The 27,536-nt window shown below is 35.7% G+C and overlaps 1 protein-coding gene and 2 long non-coding RNA genes across 6 annotated transcripts; 2 read left to right on the plus strand and 1 right to left on the minus strand.

The window, feature by feature from the left end:
* The first annotated feature begins 1,580 nt into the window (after positions 1–1,580).
* LOC123703599 lies at positions 1,581–3,908 on the plus strand. The gene is made up of 3 exons (XR_006753019.1): positions 1,581–1,641; positions 2,113–2,281; positions 3,258–3,908. It is a non-coding gene; the product is annotated as an uncharacterized LOC123703599 (long non-coding RNA).
* Positions 3,909–5,066: 1,158 nt separating this feature from the next.
* On the plus strand, positions 5,067–7,818 carry LOC123703597. The gene is made up of 5 exons (XR_006753017.1): positions 5,067–5,196; positions 6,364–6,503; positions 6,888–7,054; positions 7,379–7,540; positions 7,731–7,818. It is a non-coding gene; the product is annotated as an uncharacterized LOC123703597 (long non-coding RNA).
* An 834-nt stretch (positions 7,819–8,652) lies between these two features.
* Positions 8,653–26,843, minus strand: LOC123703581 (protein transport protein Sec24C). Of its 4 annotated transcripts, XM_045651667.1 has the most exons (19): positions 26,740–26,843; positions 22,949–24,519; positions 22,306–22,448; positions 21,917–22,034; positions 21,308–21,393; positions 20,606–20,795; positions 19,786–19,895; positions 19,121–19,234; positions 18,695–18,784; positions 17,814–17,996; positions 16,974–17,121; positions 16,143–16,303; positions 15,614–15,782; positions 14,497–14,709; positions 14,177–14,371; positions 13,706–13,885; positions 12,722–12,903; positions 11,950–12,083; positions 10,324–10,436 (listed from the first exon to the last, which is right to left on the minus strand). In XM_045651667.1, exons 2-19 carry the CDS (start codon positions 24,501–24,503, stop codon positions 10,433–10,435), a joined length of 3,975 nt encoding a protein of 1,324 aa, XP_045507623.1. In that variant the 5' UTR covers positions 24,504–24,519; positions 26,740–26,843; the 3' UTR covers positions 10,324–10,432. The 4 variants fall into 4 exon arrangements, with proteins under 4 accessions (XP_045507621.1, XP_045507622.1, XP_045507623.1 ...); XM_045651665.1 differs by lacking the exon at positions 11,950–12,083 and having other exon boundaries at positions 8,653–10,436; XM_045651666.1 differs by lacking the exon at positions 11,950–12,083 and having other exon boundaries at positions 8,653–10,436; positions 26,622–26,748.
* Positions 26,844–27,536: the final 693 nt, after the last annotated feature.

Genomic DNA, 27,536 nt, shown 5'->3' on the forward strand with positions numbered 1-27,536 from the left:
TTTTCCGTTTAGATTAAGCTTGAAAATAGAGATGTAGAGTTTTATTACACGCAGATTCTAAGTATCATTATTCTTTAGGGTTCCTTTTAATTTTATTAAACATGCAGTTTAATAAAATCAGGCAAATATTTCTGGAAAGTATATTTTGATATTTTGAATGCTGTAAAATTGAATAAGTATCATTTCAAAAGTCGAAATTATGTTTACTAGTAATCGAGTAACATCTATACTAGTAAAATAAATTGCGAACACCTTTTTTTAAGACGGTCAAAAAACCGTCTAATAACCTAATTTTCATAATAATTAATTATTATGCCACTGTGTGGTTTTAAAACAAATCCTATTTCTTCGAAAGTGTACTTTCAGTGCTGTCGAATTTTTCACCCGAAATACCGATGTTCAGATTACAGATCCGCGTGACAAAATAATTTTTCTCAATAATGCTAAAATTAATATTATGAATGTTGAACGCTATTTCATGTTATTTGTAGCTTTCTATAATAAACCCGGATGTTTGATATTTGTTGCTCTTTCACGCAATAACTAATGATACGAGTTTAGTTCAAGAATTTGATTCTTTTTATTAAGGTATTTAGGAACTATAATTCTGAATAGGTATGTTGTTATGGGTCACTGATGATAAAATGTGTCTATTTTATTCAAATACGCTAAGTAGTTCTTGCGTGAACTTTAATATTTCTTAATTAAGTATTAATAAATAACCTTAACTAACTTAACAATTTTAAAACTGTATAAGTCAATTATGAAAATTTCTTGAGCCGGGAATTGCACCCAGCCTTTTATAGTTAATAAAAGACACATAATAAATAAGTAAGTATTGTTTTTAAAACGCTATTACAATTAATAGAACCGATGTCTTCAGTTAAAATCTGAGTTCGTTACTTCTGAATAGCTGGCCTACATACAATGTTCGACTTTATTTTTTCTTAACTATCTTTATTTTAGCATAATAAATATATTTTCTTTATATTAAATAACTGCATTTCAAAGAAAAGCTTCATACGAATAAAATACACGTGTCATGAGAGATTGTAGGTCAAAGTCAGGGTCGAATATATAATTTACGAATGTTTGTAGTTACAAAGTCTTAAGCTTCTAATAATTAACAGATGTTAATTGGGAAAGTGTTGTTATTGTTTTGTAGTGGAATTCGTAAGGTGCTTGGATGACCTTTGACCTTGGAGATGTTTTGGAAAGATGTTATGCGGAATTATGTTAGTTTGTTACACTGCAGCTATAATACTGAACTGATTTTCATGATTAAGGACTTCACAGGTCATTCCTAATTGATTTATACAACAACATTCGTAGCGGTTGGTATGAGGTGGTCACAGGTAATTTTTATTTTTTATTCGAATAGTAGATTATTATAGTATTTAATTTTTTAGTAGATTTACCAAGGGTGGTACCCTTCTGAAAGCAGTTTCTATAATGCTTTCTACAGAGAAGAGCCGGCAAGAAACGTGAAGAAACTCTATAGTTGCTCCTTTACTACTAGGACCTTCATTCGCGTTTTACAAAAGGAAAAAACTTTCAAAGCTTTTGGAATCCTGATGACATCTATCACACACAATCAAAATTTCAGTCCGTCACAAAAGAAAAAAATACAAAAATAGCCCAGTAAGTATAAAAATGTGTTTATATTCAGAAAATAATGCTATGAAAACTTTACTTAAAGATATCAATAAATTAAATACGAATATAAATATTTTGTAGTATAGTTAAAATAACATTAGGTTTCTGTACGATGTTGACTGGTAGAATGTTATCTGTACCAGATTTTCTAAGCACAATATTAAAGTAAAGGAAAATCTTTGATAAATTTTTCCTTTTAACCTTTGCAAAATATAACTAAATGGAATTTGACCCAAAATGAAAAGTTAACATTATCCAAAAGCGTAAACCACCGGACTTTATTCACCATCGGCATCTTTACTATTTTTTTATGTAGAGACACAATAGATATTAATATTATTTAAGTACAAAATTGTGTTGTATACAACATTCCTATTTAAAATTTTCGATGGTATCTACACTACATGCCCATTGTAGTTGTATAATTTTAAACCTATACAGTAAAACTTCCCGTAGGCAGTTCTCTAGGTCTGTTGCAGACGATGGTGTCTGGTTAAACGATGGGCCTCCGCGAAGCCCTGCTGCTCATTGGATTTTTCCTCTCACTGGTCGCTGGGGTCAATAGCTGCACACGCAAGGTCTATATTGCCTGTAGAAAGCCGGCGCCGTGTGGCAAGTGATTTATGTGAGTATATATAGGTACCTAAGTAGGAGATAAGCCTTTGCGTATGAGGAAATTTTGGTTCAGAATCAGGATTTGTGTATAAAGGTTGGTTAGAGCGTTTAGTGTTGAATTTCTCCATTATTTTTTGATTTCTCCATCATTTCAACATCTGTAGCATATTTCTTTTACATAGGTACACGATTCTTCCTATGGCTATCAGTTGACAAATTTTTAAGCTACTCCATCCATATAGCAAATGTAGGTTGATAACACTGTAGATACCTACCAGAAAACTCTTAAAAGCAACCTAGGTAAAATGAGCAAGAACTCATTGCCAACTTTCTATTTTTGCTTATTTTTGATTCTAGCGTACTACCTGTAAACCATCGAGTTGAATTGAATAATTGTTACTGTATCGGAGTTGATACATACATCACAAGTTGCGATAAACAATTCTGTCACATAAATCTTTTGCTCCAAATTGAAATCGAGTGTTTAGCATAAACGATATACAACAAGCGGGGACATTATTATAAGATTGATTGGGTTAAAGCTAATTTAATTGGGATAAAAGAAGAATAAATAATGCTCTACTATTTGGTTTTCATAATTATTATTGCATTGTAAATAGTTTGAGCTGTATAAAGAATTGCTCGTAAAATTTAACAGAATTTTTTAAATATTAAATTAGTAATGTGTAATGAAAACCATTCTGTTACACTGATTGATATCATTACAACACAAGTAGACGATCAGCCTTCGTACTGTCAGAAGAAACCTTTTTAAAGTGAAACTTCTTATGCGCGTTGAGAGAAAAATTTCAAGGTCGCGTCATGGCAATACTGTCACGATTTTTGCCGAAGAAGTTTCACTTCTGACACGTGTGCTCACGCTCGTTTATTATTTTTTAAATTAGGGCTCAATACCTGAAGAATTATATACCAACCACTATTATGTAAGCATTGTTGAAACAACTAATTTATTTCTTCTTTTACAGACACTATGGCAAAACTAAACTGGATTCTCTTTTACACATTTCTGTTCACTCTAATGTCAATACTTGCAACTGGAAGCGCTTGTAAGAAGAAAATAGCTTGTTCCGGCAGAGCACCGTGTCGACGCGGACCATATAGGGAATAGAAACTTTAAAACAAGAAACATATTGGATATAATACTTATGAACGTAACGTAAAGAAAACATATACTAATAACATTTCGTGGAAAAATCTACAGCTTCCTAAAACCATCTATAATTATGGAATATTTTTCCGGGCTTACACTTTAAAAATCCTCGTCAGAGAAGTACCATCAATATAGAATTATTGACCGCAAATAGGTAATGTTCAGCAAGGAAGATGGATAAAATTGAAAACGCAATAGATGAAGCTACGTCCTAAGTAGAGTATAATTTTTAAATCATCACTCATTGACAAGATAAAACTCAACGACTGAATATTTGGATATATTCCACATCCTTTATGGATTGAGATTTTCAAACCGTGAACATAAAATAATACTTATATAGAAAAGATTTATATATATTTCAACTTCAGAAAATATCCTGCGTGTGTTTAGTCAAACCGTATCATCAAGCTGATATTTTTCACATTTAAACAAACTTTCGGTTTTAATTTTTTAAATATTTTACATCTAACTCGTGTCTGTAATATAATAATTATTCATTAAACGACGTCTAAAACATCATCATTATCTTTTCATTTCAACACTCCCCTAATTTAAGTCCCTATTCCAAGAGACTATTTGATTTGGGTCAAATTCCACCATAATTTAGGCTTTCTTACATATTGTAACTGATATTAACTAATAGATTTTGTTGCAGATTCTGGTGGAAAGACTCTATCAAATTTTCTCTTTACAGGCACTCGGAGATTGCGGAAATTCAAATGTAACATTGAGACTACAGCTTCCAGATATTGGTGCACCGCAAGGTTCCTCGAGAATCGGGTTCGAAATTGAATTTTATGCTTGCGAGTTATGTAAATTGCACAAAACTGGCAATATAGGAGATAGAGGAGTAAGCCTTGTGCAACTTTGAGATATTGTTTTAGAAGCATCTGCGGTAGGCTTGCTTTGATAAATCGATCAAAGGTTGCATGTTTTTCTTGATGTAGTGAATATTGATCATGTTGTTAGGTGGAAATAAAAATTAATAGTATAAATTAAGTTACTTTTCCGAGATAAAACCTATCCTATGTCCCGGGGTAAAAAGTAGCCTATCTCCTTTCTCGGGTATCAAAATATCTGCATACCAAATTTCATGAAAATTGGTTCAGTAGTTTAGGCGTGATTGAGTTACGGACAAAAATAAAGTTTTAAAATGCATAATTATTAAAATACAATATTTTAAATTATGCAGAAATATCACACACATCGTAATGATAATATATTATCATCAAAAATCATATACATCTATACTAATAATATAAGTACCTACTAACTTCTGAATAATGTTTGTTTGTTTGATCGCGGTAATCTCAGAAACTGCTGAACCAAATTCAAACAATCTTTCACCGTTCTATATGAAGGTCATCCCCGAGTGCTATGTATATTGTATAGGGTTTATTATACGTACCACGAGCAAAGATATGGCGGACAGCTAATTATATAAAAGTGAAGAACGTGTTATTTACATCACTTAATTATCACCCAGGAATAGAAAACAGTATTAAATTTTGTTCCGTTTGCATTAGGCTACTATGCCTGTGAGTTAGAGTGGTGAAGCCGAATAGCTTGTTTAAATAAAACACAAATAATTCAGTGTAAATCTATATTGCAAACAGAAACAATGGCCATATAATGATATATTGTCGACTGCTGGTTGTCCTGCTGCTATCGGTGCTACGAGCGGTGAGCGCGTGTGGCGGCAAGAAGGTGGTCACCTGCAATCCGAACAAACCGCCTTGTAAACGATAGTGGTAATTTATATATTGAAATATATCTACGTACCTACTGTTGTACTAAAAATATTTGGAATTACTATTATATTACTAATACTTATTAAAAAAAGCAACTAACCTCAACAACGACTCTACATTACGTAGGTGTGCCTTTCAAATTGTCATATCACTCATAGTAGGGGAGCCCAAGAGGGGATTTTGGGATTTACTCGAGCGCGTCAGATTACTATAAGGGACGGTACCTTAGCTATTCATTAGTACCTCTAGTCAATATGAGCAGTTATGGTTGGTGGGTGCGCTCAGGGGCCCCGCTGGAAAATTTGAATAATCCATAATTCCCTAAGGTTGAGCTCGAATCGTCAGATTAGCGAAATGGGGACTTCTTATATTGTAATTAACCCCCCCATATATTAATCTGACGCGCTCGAATAATATTACTTTAATTTTTTACCCTTTCTTCATAGCGATTAAATCGCCACTTAAATCGTCAGATTAACGTATACTATTTTTCAGTGACGTCCTGGAGCATGCAAAATATTAATATCTAACGCGCTTGAGTATTTCCAAGCCAATTTTTTTCTTTTTTAAATTAAAAAAAAATCAAAAAACCCTTCCCCACCGCTAAAAGTGAAAACATTATAGGACCTTTTTTTCTCGCTATGGTCTAATCTACCAATTCTAATAGGTTCCCGTGACGCTCGAGTAAATCCACATTTAGCATCCTGGGCTCCCCTACTATCAAACTTTAAGCTCAAAGTGAACCGATTGTTCTGATTATTATTAGTTGAAACTATATTTCTACATTATCCTATTATAATATTATAAATGCGAAAGTTTGTGAAGGGTTGTGTGTGTGTGTTTGTTACTCTTTCACGCAAATACTGCTGAACCGATTACATTGAAATTTAGCACAAATATAGAGGGTAACTTGAATTAACATATAAGATAGATTTTATCCCGGAAATCCCACGGGAACGGGAACTATGCGAGTTTTTCTTTGAAAACGCGGGCGAAGCCGCGGGCGGTAAGATAGTCAGCTAGTAATTCATTCATACAACTTATCCGACGTTTATTATTTGACGAAAAACACTTTCCTCATCCATCCGTAGGTATCTCCACTTCTGAATAAGTAGGTAGAAAATAAATAAATTATCAAAGATCTATGCAATACAATTTCCTGTACAGTGGCATGGAAACAGAGTTGTTCCAAGAGGTTGTGGTGCTGCTTGTGACGCTGCTGCTGTCGTACCTGGAGTCCTGCTTTGCCTGCACGAGGGTCCGCTACAACGACTGTACTGACTCTAATGCTACGTGTAAGAAATAAGGTATATACCTAAGCTAAGCTAAAAAGTTACCTAATACGGTTATTGCGTTTCTGATACCTAATAGATTGATTGTAAGATTTTTAATTGGTATTTAGGTGTAAAAAACTTGATTGCTCTTTATGTATAGGCCAACATTTAATACATAACCTAGTGTTTTATTTAGCGTAATTACAAGAATTACACACCATATGCTAAACAAACGTACCTACACCTAATTTTATTCTACATCACCCCTTAAAGAATTTTTTTTTCATCGCAACATTCATAAACTTTACTAATATCCAAAATTTACGATTATATTAAATTATTTTTAACGAAATCTTATCTACTTTTTCTTTTACAATTCGTATTGAAAGACAGATTTTAAATATTATTTCTCTACAGCAAAAATGCCGTTCATAAACGAATTCGTGCTGGTGTTCATTCACATCGCGCTATCGGTGATGGAGGCGACGAGCGCCTGTAGGAGACGCAAGCATTGTCTCAGCAGTGAGTGCAGACCCTGCAATCAGTTTGGGGGACCGAAAGCTAGAGCCAAGCAAAACATAAAGGTTATTTTTAGACAGGGATAACATTTTTTTCAGAACGCTACACGTACGTTACGAACGGTAATAAAATGTGTGGTGCGCAGTGAAGTTTTAAGTAATATTTTTAAAACACTACGAAAATTCCAAAGTTTTTGGATTTTTAAACTACCTACTTAGTCCTGCTTTTATTTCTTTAATGTAAAACCACAAATGTCTTATTTTTTATAGTGAATGTTTTATGTACAAAATGCATCGAATTTGCAATCTGTTACCTACCTATCTGTTTCCATGTTTCATTGCATTAAAATAAACATTATCCTTATTTCTTTCAATCTATCTATTTTACAGTAACACCATCAAACCATGTCCTCAAAGAAATTCCTATTCATTCTCCTGCTCCTCATCATGTGGACACTGGCGACCGGCTGCAAGCGGAAGAACACCTGCCCTAAATACTGTATACCATGCAAATATAAGGGCCCCATTATAGAAATACTGCACCCTAAAGAGGTGAGGTTTTGATAAGTGTATAGCGTGATTATAATGCTATTTTAAATGAAGCTGATCTTTCAACTATCAAATACTAGAGATTAATGTACTTATGGTAATATTCAGAATGCAAGTAAATGTTTGTCATAAAAAAAAATTGGATTTATCTATCATCCTAGAACTATAAATAAATATTTTTCAAAATTTCCAGGCAAGAAATTCCTTTGTTATGGCAGAAGATAAGACTATGAAGAGAAAGTGGCGAATATGGAAAAAATAGCAAAAAAATTGACAAATTGATAAATAAACGTACTTAAATTAGCTCTATTTGTTTTATTTTTTGAATACGCACTAACCTAACCTAATCGTCCATATTGTTAATAGTCCATGAGACAATAAACAACCACCTTCAAATAATTTAAGCCAAATTCAATGTAATTTTTGTATAACTTAAATCGACCATAATCGCGAATAATTCATATTATGAATCCTATCCTATCCTACTTTACTAATATTATAAACTAGCTTACCGCCCGCAGCTTCGACCGCTTTGTCTAAAACATAATAAATTATAAACGTATACTAAAACCTTCCTCTTGAATCACTCTATCTATAAAAAAAAACCGCATCAAAATCCGTTGCGTCGTTTTAAAGATTTAAGCATACAAAGAGACATAGGGAAATAGGGTCAGAGAAAGCGACTTTGTTTTATATTAGGTATGTAGTGATGCGAAAGTTTGTGAGGATGGATGTGTATGTGTGTGTTTGTTACTCTTTCACGCAAATACTACTGAACCGATTACAATGAAATTAAGAACACATATAGAGGGTAACTTGGTTTAACACATAGGATAGGTTTTATCCCGGAAATCCCACGGGAACGGGATCTATGCGAGTTTTTCTTTGAAAACGCGGGCGAAGCCGCGGGCGGAAAGCTGGTTGTGAATAATATTATAGCTATAGCATAGTAACAAACATATAGTATCTATGTATGTATATTTCTTCCAAATAACTTTAGCGAATGGAATAACTATATAATAATTAATAAGGGTATTATCACACATAATATCATTTATTTATTTATAACGGTATTAAATCATGAAATAAATAGGAAAATAAAATAAAACACCAAATAACATATTGCCAATATTTATTTACACTCCAATCATACTTTACACCTAATATAATTGAATAACTCTACACTAAATACATTTGACATCACGATAAGGTCCAGTGCACATTGTAATACAATTGTATCGATACAAAAATTGACATTACAAAATAATGTGGTTTATGCATTCATTATTATTAGTTTATTACACTTGAAATTAATACAAAGGGATATTTTATTTGTTTTTAATTATATTGTATTTTAAATTCATGTGTAATAAGGCTAAAATTCTAAAATAATATTCTTTGGGTCAGGTGTTTACGTTGAATGAATTACATGACATAATGTTTGTCTCTACTTATTATTTGAGACAATTTTCTCCAAGAACAAAGATTATTTCATATAATATATAGTATAATTTCTAGTGTATATTTCTGTTAATATAATTTATGTGGTATTAGTCAAAAATTACAACCAACATAAACACCTGACTCGATTTAATCCACACAATTTCTATCCAATTATTATATTATTTACAAGAACAGCGCTATAATTTATCAATCTCCCTTAATAATACAATTAAAATACAGTTAGTAACATTTAAAGGCTTGAACACACTATTTGTTTGTATTATTGAAAAGTTAAAAACAACAAAGTTCAAAAGTAGATTATATCATTGAAGAATATTTGAAGATTTTTAGCATTTGTCTGTTTTGTAAGTAAAATGTAACCAGACAAGATAATAATTATGTCAAGATTTTATTATCCATAATATATACTACAATACAAAAATAGTGTGAACAAGCCTTTATTTTGAATATAATATTTATTTCTAACATAAGATCACGATCACACATTATAATTGATCGGTTGCTTCCATTGAAATGACAAAATAAAAAAATACATATTTTCCATACTGTTTAAATTATATGAAAAAAAAATCATTACATAGCACAAAGATTTTTCCACTAAACGAAAAATATATTATGAATTACAATTTAAAAGTCTAATATCAAGAGTTTAATGGAAAAATCGTTTTTTCGTTAATCGCAATTTTCGAGTTTATGGCCTTACATATTATTTATATCCGAGCGTATTACACACACGGAGTCAAAACAGACTTACGGAACCCTAAATTTCTTTATAAAGTTTATTTAGAGTCAGAGAAAGTACCCCTGAAATAACCTATTGTTTTATTATATTATTGACGCTATAATAATTAGAGTCAAAATATTTTCTGAGGGTCTTAAAAATGATCCCCTAATGAATTTCATAGTCGCAACGCACCTTTACATCAACCTTTTTATTATTAAAATTACGAACGCAAATAAGTCTTGAAAGTAGGGCTTTATAGAAACACCTATTTTGTTTATTTAAGTAGAAACATTTGACAAATTGAGAAAGTACGCTTTTAAAATTAAAAACGGGGGGAGGAAAATATTTAAATATATTGAGGGTAAAATAATTAAATTTCCAACAAAAATAACCACTCCCACTATGTTTTATATTCGATACGCTGACATACTGTATTAACAACTACCGTCACAGTTTAAATCGGGTGAAGGTATACTAAATCATCAACTACCCCCAACATTTTCTTAGCAAGTACCCTCAAAATAAAAAATAAAAAATCTGTAATAAAATTGTTTACTTTTACAAGTTTTACCGCTATAGCAAGTTGCGTATTTCCTTATGTATATGACACAGATAGTCCACATAGCTGGAGCTGCCGTCCACGCCGCGGTCCTCCACGAGGAAGTGACGTAACACGGCTTCGAGCTTGTCGTGTTGGCGCATTATTGTTAGCTGAAATGGTGGAAATTTTATTATAGTTAGATAGGAGATGGGTATTTTGAAAATCGTTAGGTCTGTAGTTTATTAGAACAGATATGTGAAAACAGTGTTAACTTTATTTTCTTACGGCCTTACTAATAAGAAGTTAAACAATGGATAAATTTCAACCATTTTCTACCATAGCTGTGTCCTGCTCTTGTTCACATGAAACGTCAATCATATACTAATTATATACTAATCCATTGCATAGCGAATGTGTAGTAGGTTATTAGTAAGGGGCCGTCCATTAATCACGTGTTTTTTTTTTTGGCATTTTTTGATCCCCCCTCCCCCTTGGTGATACGTGGTGAGGTTTAAGACTACCCCTCCCCCCTCCCCCCTATATCACGTCTATTTTTTCGTACCTGCAAAGAATCTATTTTTTATTTATAAAAAAATACTGGTATAAGTATCATCTAATGTTATTATAGAAAATTAAAGGCTACTGTAATAAACGTTCAGAGGTAGACAGAAAGATTACAGTTTGTTTTTGAATGACATAAAAATAATGAAAGAAATGCGAAAAAGTTGTACGCGTTTGACTAAAAATAAATACTGTAATGATATATTACTTTACCCCCCCTCCCCCTGGTGATATTTCGTGATTTTTTGATGGACCCCCTCCCCCTCTTTTGAGCCTCACGTGATTAATGGACAGCCCCTAAGATCGTTACTGTGATAATGTTTGCGTTATATCAAATACAAGAAAATAATACAGATATTTCTATTCAAGATTTTAAGAAGTATAAGTATACAATAAAGGACATACATATAACTGTGGCTATTAAATGCATTAGAACATTTTTGTTTTAAGCATTACATTAATAATAATTTATTTTCAAGCAATGAGTACACACAATGAATATGCGATGGTGAGAATTTAAAGTGTTATTCGAATAAATACAAAGTGACATGATATGGACTAGTTAGCATTGAAAAGTGGTAATTTATAACATTTTTAATGCCAAGCGTGGGCAATTAATGAGTGTAAGTAAATAGTTATGAGATGTTATTTCTGCAATGAACACGTTGATTCACATTTATTGACCCCATTATCGAACCTTATCCTGGTTAAAACGAACTCAAAAGCTATAAAAATGATGGTGATGAACTTGTAAAGCTCCCAAGATTCCTCTGCAAATCTCTCCCGAAAGCAAACGTCCCAACTCTCTAATAAAACTGACCAAAATTTATAAACATAGCACAAAAAACGCCAGAATTACACTATTCACTTTTATAGTAAAGTAAAATGATCCCGAATATGAAATTCCCAAAATTCAATTAGGCAAAGAAAATGCGCAAAACATTTTGGAGAAAGCTACCAGCGTAAAAAGCCAACAAATTCTCCCTTCATGTCCCAAAAGATTCACAACTACCCACATCTTTTTTAACTTCCCACACTCCAGAAACCGAAGTTACCAATTTAGCCAATGACCAAACCCACAACATAAGAACCCAACCCCTCTAACCCCTAAACCAGACCTACATCAGCTTCTGCACCCTCTTGTGCGTTTCCATCAGATAGTCGATGTACGAGAGGGAGCCGTCGGTGCCGGCGTCTTCCGCCAGCAGCTTGCGGAACTGCGCCTCGCTGCGGTCCGACTGCCGCACTAGCTCTACCTGAGGCGCAGGAGCGGCACTTGAGGCACAAGCGGCATGTGGCATATGCGGCGTGTGGCATATGCGGTGTGTGGCATATGCGGTGTGTGGCATATGCAGCGTGTGGCATATGCAATGTACAGTATATGCCATATGCAGTGTGTGGCATATGCAACGTGTGGCATATGCAATGTACAGTATATGCCATATGCAGTGTGTGGCATACGCAGCGTGTTGCATATGCAGTGTACAACTGTACAGTATATGTTATATGCAGCGTATGACATAATATGCAGTGTGTGGCATACACAGTGTGTTGCAAATGTAGTGTGCAGTTTATGTCATATTATGAAGTTTGTCATGTCACTTTGTGAAATATACAGCCTGTGGCATATGCAGCGTGTGTAGGGGCGGCAGGTGCGGCGTGTAGAATAAATTTTGCGTACGGGAATGCGTGCATTAGTTAGTAGTGTACGTGCGAAAGTTATTTGCAGACATCACATGCTTAAAACTACATTATTTGGCAATAATATTTAGCTATATAAAAAAATCTCAGGAAAGTAGTAAAAAAGAAGTGCCATCAATAAGAAATATAGGAAATCCGATAAAAATGCTTGTACAAAGTGTCATCCTCCTCCTCTTTTGATCCACCCACTTACCCGCATAGCACTCCTGCGGAGCTCCCTAGCACTCTGCACTAGCTCCCTTGCAGCGCGACTTCTCTCATTATCCCGTTCGGGAAGCTCGCAGACTTGTGCGTCGAGCCGCTCGCCGAACACGTCGCGCACGAACTCCGGGCACGCTTGCGAGCCGATCCAGATTAACATGTGCACGCCGTTCTCTGCGTGACAGATAATTCATTTAAATTAATATTTTGTTTTCTTGTGTTTTATTGGGATACACAACCTATCAATTTTCATTTTTGAATTTATTAAATTCAGTTTGTGTGATGCATACAAATGCGAGTGTGCGTTTATTTTTGAAGTGAAACTTCTTAAGGCACGTTGAGTAAAATTTCAATGTCGCGTCGTGGCAATATCGTCACGTCATGGCGACGATTTTGGTGTCTTTGAATCTTGCCAAAGAAGTTTCACTTCTGACACATGTATTCGGCACACACGCTCTTATTAAATTGATCCTTCGAGCCGGATCCTGTGACGTCATATATTCCCGCTCGGGTAGCGCGTGCTGTGCCCTTTTTTAATTGATCCTTCGAGCCGGATCCCGTGACGTCACATATTACCGCTCGGGCAGAGCTCCCCCCCCCCCCGCCCCCCACTCACCCAGCAGGTACACGCCGCGCTCGGCCAGCTTGTCCACAGTGGCGCGCAGCGGCGCGTGCTGTGCCCCCCCCCCCCCACTCACCCAGCAGGTACACGCCGCGCTCGGCCAGCTTGTCCACAGTGGCGCGCAGCGGCGCGTGCTGTGTCCCCCCCCCCCCCGCCCCCCACTCACCCAGCAGGTACACGCCGCGCTCGGCCAGCTTGTCCACAGTGGCGCGCAGCGGCGCGTGCTGTGGCCCCCCCCCCCGCCCCCCACTCCCCCAGCAGGTACACGCCGCGCTCGGCCAGCTTGTCCACAGTGGCGCGCAGCGGCGCGGGCCGCTCGGGCAGCGCGTGCTGTACCCCCCCCCCCCCACTCACCCAGCAGGTACACGCCGCGCTCGGCCAGCTTGTCCACAGTGGCGCGCAGCGGCGCGGGCCGCTCGGGCAGCGCGTGCAGCGGCAGCAGGCGCGGGTACGTGTACACGACCGACGAGCACACGTCCGCGACCAGCGCGCGGTACATCGCGCACGACCGGTCGTCGCACGTCAGGTCCGGGCCTAAGGGAAGTTACAATTATGACAAAACAACAAAGTACATAAAGCAGCAACAGCAAAGTGCAAAACTAACAACAAAAACAGTAATGTCACTTAGCTAGAAAAACAAAGATCAAGAAAAGTTAATCCTTCGAGTCAGTTCACAAAACTTTGATCCTTCGAGCCGGATCCCGAAGGTATATCAGTTTAATTCTGTCAACTACCCCCCGCCACGGCATCAGACCGCAGCAGCCAGCTAAAGCTTTACGCAGTGGGCCTAAATAGTATCATTTATTATTAATTTCACTTGCTCACCTCCCGCCACAGCGTCAGATCTCAGCAGACAGCTGGTGTACAGCGGCAGCAGCTTCATGGACTCGGGCAGCACGAGCTGTCCGGCGGAGGAGGGCGAGGCGCAGTGCCGCCGGTACGCGGCGAGCGACCGCGCGCACCGAGCCGTCAGGCCTTCGCGCACTGCGCGGGGCGTTGCTTCGCGGAGCGCCCATACCGCTACGGGGATTATGGACTTTAGATATGTAGGAATAGGGGTGATATTGTAATAGAATTGTGGAAAAAATTTCATGTGAATTTAGAGTTAATGCAATAATGAACGAAATCTTCTAAGAACTACCCACCTTGTTTCGTCAAGAAGTTGACCATTGTGTCCAACTCCGCAGCCCTATAAACATCCGCGAGCTGATGGGCCACCGCCAGCGCCAGGTTGATGACACGCAGGCGTCGGGAGCCAGAACGATGCGTGTAAAGTAGTGCAGCTTGTATGTACACGCCATCTTCGCCTGTTAGCTTGTCGTCGTGTTTTATTTCTACGCCTATCGCTTTGTCCGAGTCTGGAAACGAAATGAAAAAGTTTAAAATTTTAAAGAATAAAAAAATCACGAGGCGGGATTCGAACCCTGTCTTTCGAATTTATATAAAACATTTGAATGCTATGAATCTACATATTAAATGAAATGATAATTTTGTTGGTGAATAGTTAAAGGATATAAAGTCATCTAGGCAAGAATTTGTTTGTGAAGAGTTTAGGATGCAAAGTCATCTTGTGGGTGAAGTTTTAATTTATGATTAAGCGGAAGAGAAAGAGATTGAAATGGAAAGTCGGCTTTTACTTCATATTATGTTAATACTTAATTGTTCGATTTTAGTACAAGTGACGGTTTAGTGGAATCTGGTAGTAGGATACAGTAAATTCCAGTCATCTTTTGTAAGGAATCATGTCATAGTTTATTTTTATAGCATTCACGCTTTATGAAGGAGAAAATTTTGTATAATAGATAACATGATAGGATTATATACAAAGTCATCCTGTACAAGAAATGTTAACACCTGAATGTTTTACTGCAATCTGGTAGTACGATAGAGTAAGATCTAAAGTTCATTACGTTACGCTTTCAAGCTTATGAAATACGTTGTGAGATTGCGCTAAATGGTAATAGTAGAGTAGTGTTTATTTTTGTTTCAATTCACAATGATTTGAATCTAACCGTTCAAAATTTTTACACTTTTTTTTTTCAACTATGAGATTATGAAGCCTACACTATACTATCACAAAATTGAAACTTCCATTTTTGAAATGAAACTTCTTTAGGCGCGTTGAGAGTAAATTTTCAAGGTCGCGTCATGGCAATACCGTCACATCAAGGCATAAAGCGACGATTTTTGTATCTTTGAATCTTGCCAAAGAAGTTTTACTTCTGACACACTCTTTTTTGCCCTTTCATGACCCACACTCACCAATAGCAGCCAGCTCGACATCCGTAGTGTTGGACATGAAGAAGTGTCCATAAAAGTCGGTAGCCCGTACTCCTGTGGACGTGCGCACGCGCATCACAGCGTCGTGCGCCGTGTTGCGTGTTAGCACTCGACGCACGTCCCATACGAGACGCGGGCCGTCTAGTTCCGCCTGTTTTGATACCGAAATGTTTATTTTGGAGATGGAAAAGCATGGTATAGAATATAGATCAATAAAATATAGTATAGAAATAAATGGAGAAAGTACAGCTGTTTTTCTCTTGGTCAAAACTATTCTATTCTATTCTATTCTATTCTTTCTATTCTGTTTTTCTCTTGGTCAAAACTTAACTTTAGCATGTCGCCTTTTGTTATAGTTGGTCTATCTCTAGTTAGTAAGAATTATCAAAAAAGAATATACTTTTTAATTGTTTTCATAATTTTTCAACGTAGATATAACACAATTCCTTGATGATATTTGCATTTTAATAAACTTACGCTAACTGTACTTATGCAGCTCACTTTCACTTACCGTAAAGTAAGTATACTTGTGCATCTGTCCGCCAGTTAACCTGGCTAATTGGCCAATAGTGGCCGCGTCCACATACGCGTTGTTACACACGAACAGCTGCACGCACACACCCGCAGCGGAACACGCTTGGCCAAGCTCGTTGTACGCTGTTGTTTGTGGGGCTACGGGTAGGGTAAGAAAATGTTAATACGTCATCTACTATTATAAAGAGGAAAGATTTCTTTAGTTATTTATTTAATTCAATACAAAATTGAATAGACTACAAAAGTATTGGACCGATTTTAATAATTAAAAAAAAATAGGAATTAACATAGGCGATATTTTATTTTGTTTCCTATCACAGGGCAACAGGGGTGGAGACGGGACGAGTGGCAAGTAGCTTGTAAAATATGTTTATTTTTTTAATAATTTTCATTATTTGCATTATTATTCACGAATGAGCTTAATAAACGATATATAGCTTGGATAAAAAAAAATCGTACAGCAGTCACTAATGAAACATTCATTAAAATCACCAACTTATTTCTAGCAGTAATGCTCTAAATCTATTGTAACGGACTTTACAAAACTCTGCCTAATAAATACATAGGCAGAGTTTTGCTTGTCATTGCGAGTTTATTTATTTATCATTGATTCAATAAGACTAAGATTTGGTTTAACAGCATTATAATGCTTTACAAATATGTAATTAAAAAAAAATCTAAAAACGGCCTAAAAGACGCATATGTAGAGTTTTGCCTCAGACAATTATTGTACGTAAATAATACAACTAGATAGATTTAACCTTTAATTATTTTTCTTAAAAAACCCAAAAAGCAAAAAAAATCTCACCCAAAATCTGCTTCTCCTTATCGGTTCCCAGTAATTTCCTGTCCTCCCTATTAATGAGTTTTCCGGGTGCATTGTAAGTTGGCAGTGAGGTGTGGAAGACGAGCAGCTGGCCGCTGGTGTCCGCCGCTTTCAGTGCTTCTAGACCCGCCTGGATTATAGAAGATTAGAAATTTATTAAAAAAATAAATAAAGTGTAGTGTTGTCTGGGTTATGGAAGAAAATTAACGGTGCAGGGTGGTTTTTAGACAATTTTTATAAGTGACATCTAAGTATGTGTAAGTTTCGTAAGTGGAGTTTTTTAGTGCAATAAAACTGTTTTAATTTATGTAATTTATTTGTTGGTGATGTGTAAAATGGGTTATCCTCTGTTTGAATCGAGATTTCATAGCTTTAGGACATATTATTGCTTAAAAAACATAACACTTATTGGGTATCTACAATTCAATATAATATTATGTGTATTTGTGTGTATGTATATTATTTAATCTCTTAATTTTTGTGGCTTGTATATTATGCTGTTTTTATTTTATATCATTTTTTATAACTCTTCTTCTTTTTATTTTTGTTCATATATTTATTTATGCTCTGCCCTACTCCTATCCTTTATTTAATTTCTCTATGTACAACCGGTTGTCTGGAAGAAATCGCTATTTAGCGATAAGGCCGCCGTTTGTTACAATGTATCCTAGATTAAGTCTCAATTTGTAATTTTTAAGAGCAATAAAGTATTAATAAATAAATAAATAAAATAAATATTATGGTAACTCAAGCCAGACAATAAGGTTATAGGAATTTAATTTAATTTTAATCTAATTTAAGACAATGGATAGACCAGCTCACCTGTACAGCTGGTAACAGCGTGATCTCCGTGGTCTTCGTATCAGCGAAGATGATGGGCAGCTGTTCCAGGAGTGTCTTGATGACTGGTGTGGGAGCTGCTGGAGCCAGCAGTCCCTCCAGCAGGGGCACGAACATGTCGCCCACGTCGCCCACGGAGAGCATTTGTGGGGCAGCTAGCGATTCCTTGGGGCATAGATCACATATTATGTATTTTTTTACAAGTACCCACCTTTGTTTTTCTCATTATTTTAACTTTAGTCTTTAAAAATATTGACTTATGTTACTAATATAGAAATCAAAATGAAACTAGAAATTTAAGTTTAGATGACTTCATGCCTTGGTTGAACTTACGTTTTTTCGTTAAATAATTATTAGTAGAAAATCAACAATATTGACACTAGTATCATATTATATCCTATGAATAAGCGAATCTGTAGACTGTCGGTCTTACTAATCAAATGTTAGCCATTCGCTATGCAATGGATTAGTTATTGCAATAACCTGTCTTGTTTTTATGATTGACGCTTCATGTGAGCAAGAGCAGGACACAGCTATGGTAGAAAATGGTAGAAATTTATCCATTACTAGCTTTCCGCCTGCGGCTTCGCCCGCGTTTTCAAAGAAAAACCCGCATAGTTCCCGTTCCCGTGGGATTTTCGGGATAAAACATAGCCTATGTTACTCGTGGATAATGTAGCTTTCGAATGGTGAAAGAATTTTTAAAATCGGTCCAGTAGTTTATGAGTCTATTCATTACAATCAAACAAACAAACAAACAAAGTTTTCCTCTTTATAATATTAGTGTAGATTTAACATTTTATTAGTAAGTCCGTAAATGTATAACGTAATCATAAACTGTAAAATACATAAAAATGTCTTACTTTAATGTTATAAAAATGAACAGTTGAACTGTATGTGATGAAACCGATGCGCGTCTTGCATTCACCCGTCTGCTCGTCCTTTGGCATCGACTGCAAAAAAGGAAACAAAGTTAAGAAACAGAGAAATTGAACAAAAATTACAATTATAGTTTGATGAAACAAAAATGGGTCAAAATACTTAATTTCATTTTATTCTTCGTATTTATATTTAAAAAAAATTTCTACAAAAATAAATCAGTGAAATACAACCTTACAATTATAACAGTTTTTCATTGCAATTAACCTAGCACAAAATAACTTGAGACAGTCTCAAAAAACAGTATTGACTCTTTTCTTACCAGCCTACTGAGTAATTAATAAAAAAATATTTTTGACTACCCTCTTATAGTATTAAAAGTATTTGCGGGTACATAAAAACAAACATACCTCAATAATATCCATGATATTGTCACAGATGGTGGTCAGGAGGCCGCTCTTCACCGAATTGTAAGACACATCGATCACAAATATAACCGCTGGCGGTTTGGGTAAAGTGTTGTTCTGGAACACAATGTTATTATTTATTTGGTGCAAAATATTAAATTGTCTAGCAGTGGGTAGTTCTCATGGCAAATGAAGTTGCCTTAGAATTGTATATATTTTCTATCATAATAAAACAACAACATTTTTTTATGATATTTTACCCATTTCTATACAGTGTTTCTTCTCTAGGAAACACTGTAGACAAACAGACGAACAAAAATATCAAAGAGCATTTGTTCGATTAGACCGCCTCCTTGGTACAGTGGTTGACCGAGGGGTCCTGGGTTCGATTCAAGAACAAAGAAAAAAAAATGTCTCGGTCTGGTAGGACACAGAAGGGTGATCACCTACTTGTCCCTAAAGAAAATCGATCAGTGAAACAGATGTATAATGCATCTGCCCCTTACCCCACTAGGGGATATAATGGGACTTCACATTCGTTCGATTAAGTTTATGCCCGAAAAGTCATTACCTCTTAAGTATACTTACTTCGATCCATAAAACAATAATTCGTTAATCAATATTCATCTAGACATAGACAACAGAGAAACAAACAGATAAATACTAACCCGACAATACTGTTCAGTGGCGACGATCTCGTACGCACCGAGCGCCATCTCTGCGGGCACGCGTCCGTATTGCTGCATTGTGTTTATGTATTGCGTGTACTCCATTGGTACTAGAAATAATATTTATTATAGTCCATTGTACACAGAAAACACAATTAAATAAAAAAAAATGATTTAAAAGAGGAACTATAGTTTCTTGTCGGTTCTTCTCCATAGATACTGCTTTTCGTATCGGTGGTAAATGTTAAAATATGTAATGACGATTCAAAAGTGCTTCACGAAGAATTCTTATTCAATAAATAAATGTTTGAGTTTGAGTAATTAAAACTAAGAAAATTTGTACATAAGGCGGCCGTTTTGCTACAGAAAAATCTTAGCCTGTGCAAACAACATGGAACATAATATTGCAAACAACATATTGTCATGTGAAAATATTGCTCTTTACATGTTAAAATTGATAATTTGGAACAAAATAATATTGGTTACACAAGGATTGAAATAAAAACAATATGCACATGAAACAGAAGATAAAAAATAGACCTTACCATTATGCAAACAAGGTTCAATTCGTCTACATTTGTAGCCTTTCAAAAGCACTACAGTATAAACATAGTATTCAATTAATTGCATTAGGGCAGTGAACACAAAATTGACTTAACTGTTATAAACACAAGGTCCGTATTCGCGTTTATTGATAAGCTTACATGATTCTCAAAAACAGATTTATTTTTCTGAACATAAGGTCCGTATTCACTTTTAATAACCTAACAAAACATTGAAAAATAGTCCCTATCACTATACCCACAAGGTCGACACTCACCTTCCGTGGTAGCCTTACAGAAGGCGCATTTAAAATGTCTTCCAGCATCAATAAACTTCATATTAGGGCAGATGTACGCTTTACACCTGCTACATCTAACTGGGCCCATACTGGCTGAGCCGGTTAGAGCTGCAAAGTCTATTAGTGGTGGTTCGGGTTCTGAACCCACTGTATCCGCCATGGGTGCGATCTGTGGATTGGAGGTATAGATTAGTAAGAATAGATATGAAAATATGGACATTGGACAAGTAAAAATATAAGAAATATGTGGTACATTAATCAATTACTGAAATAAAGTTTACAATATTTCAGGCATCATAAATTCTATTCAAACCTTAGTTATAGTGATATTAGTGCAACTATTATGATCCTTACAAGATTTACACAATCGAAAATCTATAAATTTACTTTAAAAGTATGATTTAAAAACAACTCAGTTGAACATGGATTTTTAAGAAATATTTTCAAATATTATAAAGCTGAATAGTTTGTTTGAACGCGCTAATCTCTGGAACTACTGGTCCGACTTGAAAAGTTCTTTCGGTCTTAGATAGCCCATTTATCGAGGAAGGCTATAAGCTATATAATATCATTACGCTAAGACTAGTTTTTATAGTATTCTATAAAATTTCATTCATTCAATCCTACAATTTCATAATCATTTAATTCGTAAATAAATTACATATTATTATAATTACTTACCACCAAACAGAAGGGCATTGCCGTCTGTTTGAGCAAGTCAGCTGTGACGGGCACACTATACATCGAACTGCGGATAAATCTTGGACCTGAGGACAAACAAAAATTTTGTGTTAGTTTGTAAATAAAATCTTGTTAGAATCAGACACAGATGTTATCTTTCATTAATTATTTAGGTATAAGTTTGATATATCTATATATATATAAAAATGAAACCCGTTTCGCGTTGTCACGGCATCACGCGTGAACGGGTGGACCGATTTCAATAATTCTTTTTTTATTATATTCCTTGAAGTACGAGGATGGTTCTTATGGAAAGAAAACATAAACATGTTTTCTTTTACGGCCGAAGCCGGGGCGGACCGCTAGTTTTAAAATAACTAATCAGTGAAATTAGTAAATCTGTAAAAATTAGCATTTAAGAAAAAGTAGCTTTGAAATGGTGAAATAATTAATCAAGTTAAAGAGGTTTTATAATGATACATTCAGTTGAAAATCTTAAAATTTGCATTAAATCTATATATTAATACTCAAAAACTAACAAACGCATTCCAACTACTTTAACAAACAAATACACATCACTCGACAATTTTTTAGTATCAGACAACTTACTAGCATTTCCCTTATCGTCAACAATGAAGTCTGTAGTCACTAGCGGTGGCACCAGACCCTTGTCATTCGTCACAAACACTCCGCTGCGATTTTGTTGATCGTCGGCCATTACTTGAATCTGAAATTGGACACAATTATTAAATAAGGTAAGGAATATGTAAGTACTTATTATTAAAAAATGTAACAAGAGAATTGTTATTTGGGAACATTGTGGAATGAACGGCCAGGCCAGAAACTGTTTTTGAACTAGTTGATAAAAAAATTTCAACCTTTATCAATCAATCGATCATCAATCAATCAATCATCAATCAATCGATCATCAATCAATCAATCATCAATTAGCAATAATTTTTATCATCATCAATAATGATTTACAAATGAAAACTCACTGGGCTAGGCATTTGATCGGGATCGAGCCGTTTCTGCGGCGGCTGTTGAAACTGTTGTCCATAGCTTGGTTGTTGTCCCGGGAACTGTTGTGGGGGGTACCCAGAGTTGGGTTGGTAGCCTTGTTGCGGCATCGGTGGCATGCCTGCGTCAGGTAAATAAAAAAAATTAAAAATATTTCAGGACATTTTTACACACGGCACGATCTGATCCCATACTAAGCTTTTCACTTGTTCTATGGAAACCAGATGGCTAATAAACATACGTATATAATTTTAAATATATAGATAATTAACACCCAAACACAGAGCAAACATCACACAAATATTTGCCCTGGGTGGGAATCGAACCCACGACCTTTCAGGCCAGAGGTCCGTCAATAAAAATTAAATTAGAAACAAATTAAGTAAGGATTTTACGTCATACGATTCACGCCACGGAATATTGTGTCCATCGTCGCAATTATACGATGTTTTATTAATAAACAATTACATTTAAACACAAGTTTTGATTAAAATCTTATTTTTAATGCTATAAATTCGAATGCGCAAATAATATAACTGGTATATTTTTGAGTGCAACGTTTTACAAATTATGAGTACAGTAGTATTTATGGTAATATTAGTAAAAAATATATCTACATACCTGGATATTGAGCGTTAGTGGGTGGTCCGGGTGGTCCGGGCGGCGCTCCATAACCGGGCTGGTTTTGTCCGGGATACTGTCTTTGTTGCGACAATGGCGGCGGCATATGTGGCATTCCGGGAAGCTGCGCCGATTGGAACTGATTGTATTGCGATGAAGGTGGCATGCCAGGTTGTGGAGGCATGCCAGGTTGTTGTTGCATGCCTTGCTGTGGTTGCATGCCAGGTTGTGGAGGCATTCCTGGCTGTGGTGGCATGCCTGGCTGCAGTGGCATGCCCGGTTGTGGTGGCATGCCCGGTTGGGGTGGCATGCCAGGTTGTGGTGGCATGCCAGGTTGTTGTTGCATGCCAGGTTGTGGTGGCATGCCAGGTTGTTGTTGCATGCCAGGTTGTGGTGGCATGCCAGGTTGTTGTTGCATGCCAGGTTGTTGTTGCATGCCAGGTTGTTGTTGCATGCCAGGTTGTTGTTGCATGCCAGGTTGTTGTTGCATGCCAGGTTGTTGTTGCATGCCAGGTTGTGGTTGCATGCCTGGTTGTGGCGGCATGCCTGGTTGTGGCGGCATGCCTGGTTGTGGCGGCATGCCATGTTGTGGTTGCATGCCTGGTTGTTGCGGCATTCCAGCTTGCGAATAAGCCGTTTGTGGTGGCATACCAGGTTGCGGTGGCATGCCTGACTGTGATTGCGCTTGTTGAAGAGGCATGCCTGGTTGTGGTGGCATGCCACCTTGTCGTTGCATGTTAGGTTGTGACGTAATAGGTTGTGGAGGCATGCCTGGATGACCTTGTTGTGGAGGTTGGCCGGATTGCGCTTGAGAACCAGGTGGAGGTGGTAAGCCGCCTTTACTTGGTGGCATTCCTTGTCCGGTTTGTGGAAAATTAGGTTGAGGTCCTTGAGATTCAGGTCGAGGTGGCCCTTGTAAGCCAGGTTGACTCGATGGCGGCTGTTGCGAGCCGGGCATGGAATTTGCTTGCGAAAAATTTTGACCCTGACTAGGTAATTGACGATTTTGGAAGCCTGGACCTGGCGGCATTTGAGAACCTTGTGGTCCTTGACCCGGCGGTCTCATTTGCTGCTGATTCATGCCGGGTTGACTAGTTGGCGGGCCTTGACCAAAAGGAGGCATGCCTTGCTGCATTGGTTTGGGAGGTTGCATTGACGTAGGTGGCATTTGGGGCTGATTAAATTGAGAACCCGGAGCGGATGACGGCGGTGCACCCATCGAAGGTGGGAACTGCGAAGCATTGCTTGCCGGTCTACCAGGTGGGAACTGCTGCGGAGGTCCTTGTGCATTAAAATTAGATGTCGGAGGGAAATTTGGCGGAAACTGGCCAGGGGGCAGTTGTGATGTAGGAATATTGAAACCTTGTGGACCATTGAGGTTCATGTTTTGCATTTTCTGTGACATGTCGTCTTTACCCATTGGCGGACCGTTTGGTGGCATTTGACTAAAGTTAGCATTTTGCATGCCGTTGAAATCTTGGGAAGGAGGAAAGCCTAAGGGATTATTTGGTGCGTTGTTGTTCTGCCCGGGGGGCGGGTATTGTGGATTCATCATCTTCACTGTTGCCTATCTGAAAAGAAAGCGCAAATTAATATGTCACATAGGTTAAAAAAAATAACTAATAGAACCTACCTACTCTTTGGAAATTTGTTATTACTTTCCTAATAATTGTGTCAATATAATAAGAATTTCTTTAAGAATTATTCATACTCGATCGGAATTAATTCAAGGTTTATATGACATGACAAATAATGAATCTAATTATAGCTAAAGAATACCTATGTCTATGTTATATGTGAACCAACAATTACGAAATTTTAGCAAAGACAAGGTTTACTTCCTGTGGATATTTTTTACATAAACATTAAACAATGTAAACATAAAAATCATTCAACTCACTGTTACAATGCAAAAAAACTAACAATATAATTTATCTGAATTAATCTGAGCATAAAGTATACTATATGTGAAGTACAGTACAGTACAGTACAGTATGTCATGAATATGTCTTATACATATATATTTATCTCCTTCTTGCACACATTAGAACCTCCGCCTGCAGTGAATGTCCTTCATATTCAAAATGTGTTGAAATATTCTGTGTACGGGAGTGTGAAATGTGAAAATGGATTTAATTACTCTCTCTATTTAATGCTAATACTATATTCATATATACTAGCTATGCCCCGCGGTTTCCTCTTAGCGTGATGATATATAACCTATAGCCTTCCTCGATAAATGGACTATCTTACAACGAAAGAATTTTTCTAATCGGACCAGTTCCTGAGATTAACATGTTCAAACAAACAAACAAACTCTTCAGCTTTATAACATTAGTATAGATATAGTTTGGTGTCTATTATATACGATTAGAATGCCCATGCATTATAGTTAATATTATGTTGTCAGTTGCTTCGCCTGGTTGCGACAGGCAATGGTAAAGTCCTATAAATAATATTTTATTATTATTAAATTAACACATTCAATTGACTTAACTAGAGCTGTTAATTTTTCTGTTCTGTTCTTGGCCTTTCTAACTTTCCCTTTCTGCCGCAAGTCATAAATATTTTATCACTATAAAGTATTTCTTACGACTTTTCTGTCTATGTCTTATGTTGACTGCTATCTGTCCCTGTGTCCCTGTTTTTTAAGTAAACGTTTTAATATATCTTAAGAATTAGAAACTCGATTCAATCATCATCTCTTTAATAATCATGTAATATAAAAATCATGTCAACGGAGATTTGGAAATACCTTACAATTATCATGAACTAAATAATTAACTAGGAATTTGTTGCTACGCTATGCTAATGTATTAATTTGGTATAAATTGGTATAAAATGATATGTCGGAAAGGCAAGCTGGCAAAGCATTCATGTAGATATTATGTTTCTGTTTTATTTTTTAATACTCTTTAAAATAAAACAGAAACATAATATCAAAATGAATTCCATAATATTACAGTTGACTTTTAAGCAGTAGTTACTTTCTAATGGATTTGATTACAATCTATATTCTGTTCATGTACTCAATGTAATTATAACTAAATAATCCCTGAAAAATATATGCACAATGATCATTTTGTGTTTTATTCAATTTCTTAGGCTAAGTTGAAAAAGTTTCTAGCACTAAATAAGTAAAAACAAATGTATCTGGGAGTATGATCTCATGATGTATAACTGTATATATGTAAAAATTATCATAGTAAGTTGATAAACATCTGATGTAATATTGTTGTGATTTTAGGTATCTACCTATGTCCTATATTTAACTAGACACTCAATCAATAGTTAATACATAGCTGTCTAAGGATAAATCAATGCAATATAGCAAAATATGGTTTGGTAACATATTTATACAATTCATGTTACATATACATGATACAACAGCTAATAAATAACCTAAAAACATTATGATCTTTGTGAATGTCGTTAAGGTTACTCAGTATTGATAAAAAAAGTACTTTAATTAAAGAGTTCAACCAGATCGGAGGAGTTTGCTCCCAATTAGATTGTTCTTATGACAAATGATGTAAATAAAGATAATAGACTAAATTGTAATGTTACACCCATACGAGTATTAAAAAACAAAAATAAAGATCAGTCAAAAGCCATGAATTATTAGCAATTACAATGATAATATTTTTAAAAACTAAGAAATTTTGTTAGGTACCTAAAATTTGACAGCTGTAGTTACACTTTTGCACACGATTTTATGAGTGGTCCAAACGGAAATTAACAATGTTTTAGTATAATATGGATGCTTCTATTATTGAAGCATTAATACTTACAACTTTTTCTTTAGAATTTTACGTATTCACACCCTAAAAAATATAAACAACACACAAGAATCACGGAGACTTTCGGGCCACGTATTCTGGCTGACACATTTGACAGTAGACAGCGCTTATGTGGAACTTTTTAAACATCACACGTATTACGTGTAGCGAAACGCAATTTCTAGAAAGTTATAACATTAATATCATACTATTACAACTTATTTAATAAATAAATATTACCAAAAAAATATTTCTATATTTTGATTTCAATATTTAATCATAATGAATTAATTAAACAGACAAATTAAATAATTTATGTTGCAGAATGGAACGTTACGACGAGTCATTTTGGAATACAATACACGTTTAGAAATTTGAATAGTACGTCCCAATAGATATAAGCTTCTTGGTAGGTCCTATTGAATTTTTCGTCAATTAAAAAAAAAACAAATAATAGATAACTTACCAACTTATTTTTTTAAATAGTCTACATTGCATACATACAATATAAGTTTTCACACATACAAGGTGTCGGGGCTTGTTTGTTGAATGCAAGAGGACAATTTCTTCCAAACAACCATATTACAAAGGCTCAAACATTATTGAAAGCAGAGTTGCAAACGAAGAGCATCATAATGGCTCACCTAGTATAATAGTAGTGACAAAGATTATCATTAACAAAATCTAGAATAGTACCTATTATAATAATTATATCTGTACAATGATCTGTACCAAAATTTCAAAAAGGGTGCCTTTCGATAGTGCCATACAATAAGAATAATATTATTACAAGATTATTACATTTTTCG

The sequence above is a fragment of the Colias croceus genome, chromosome 26, assembly GCF_905220415.1.
Source record: "Colias croceus chromosome 26, ilColCroc2.1".
Taxonomy (NCBI): domain Eukaryota; kingdom Metazoa; phylum Arthropoda; class Insecta; order Lepidoptera; family Pieridae; genus Colias; species Colias croceus.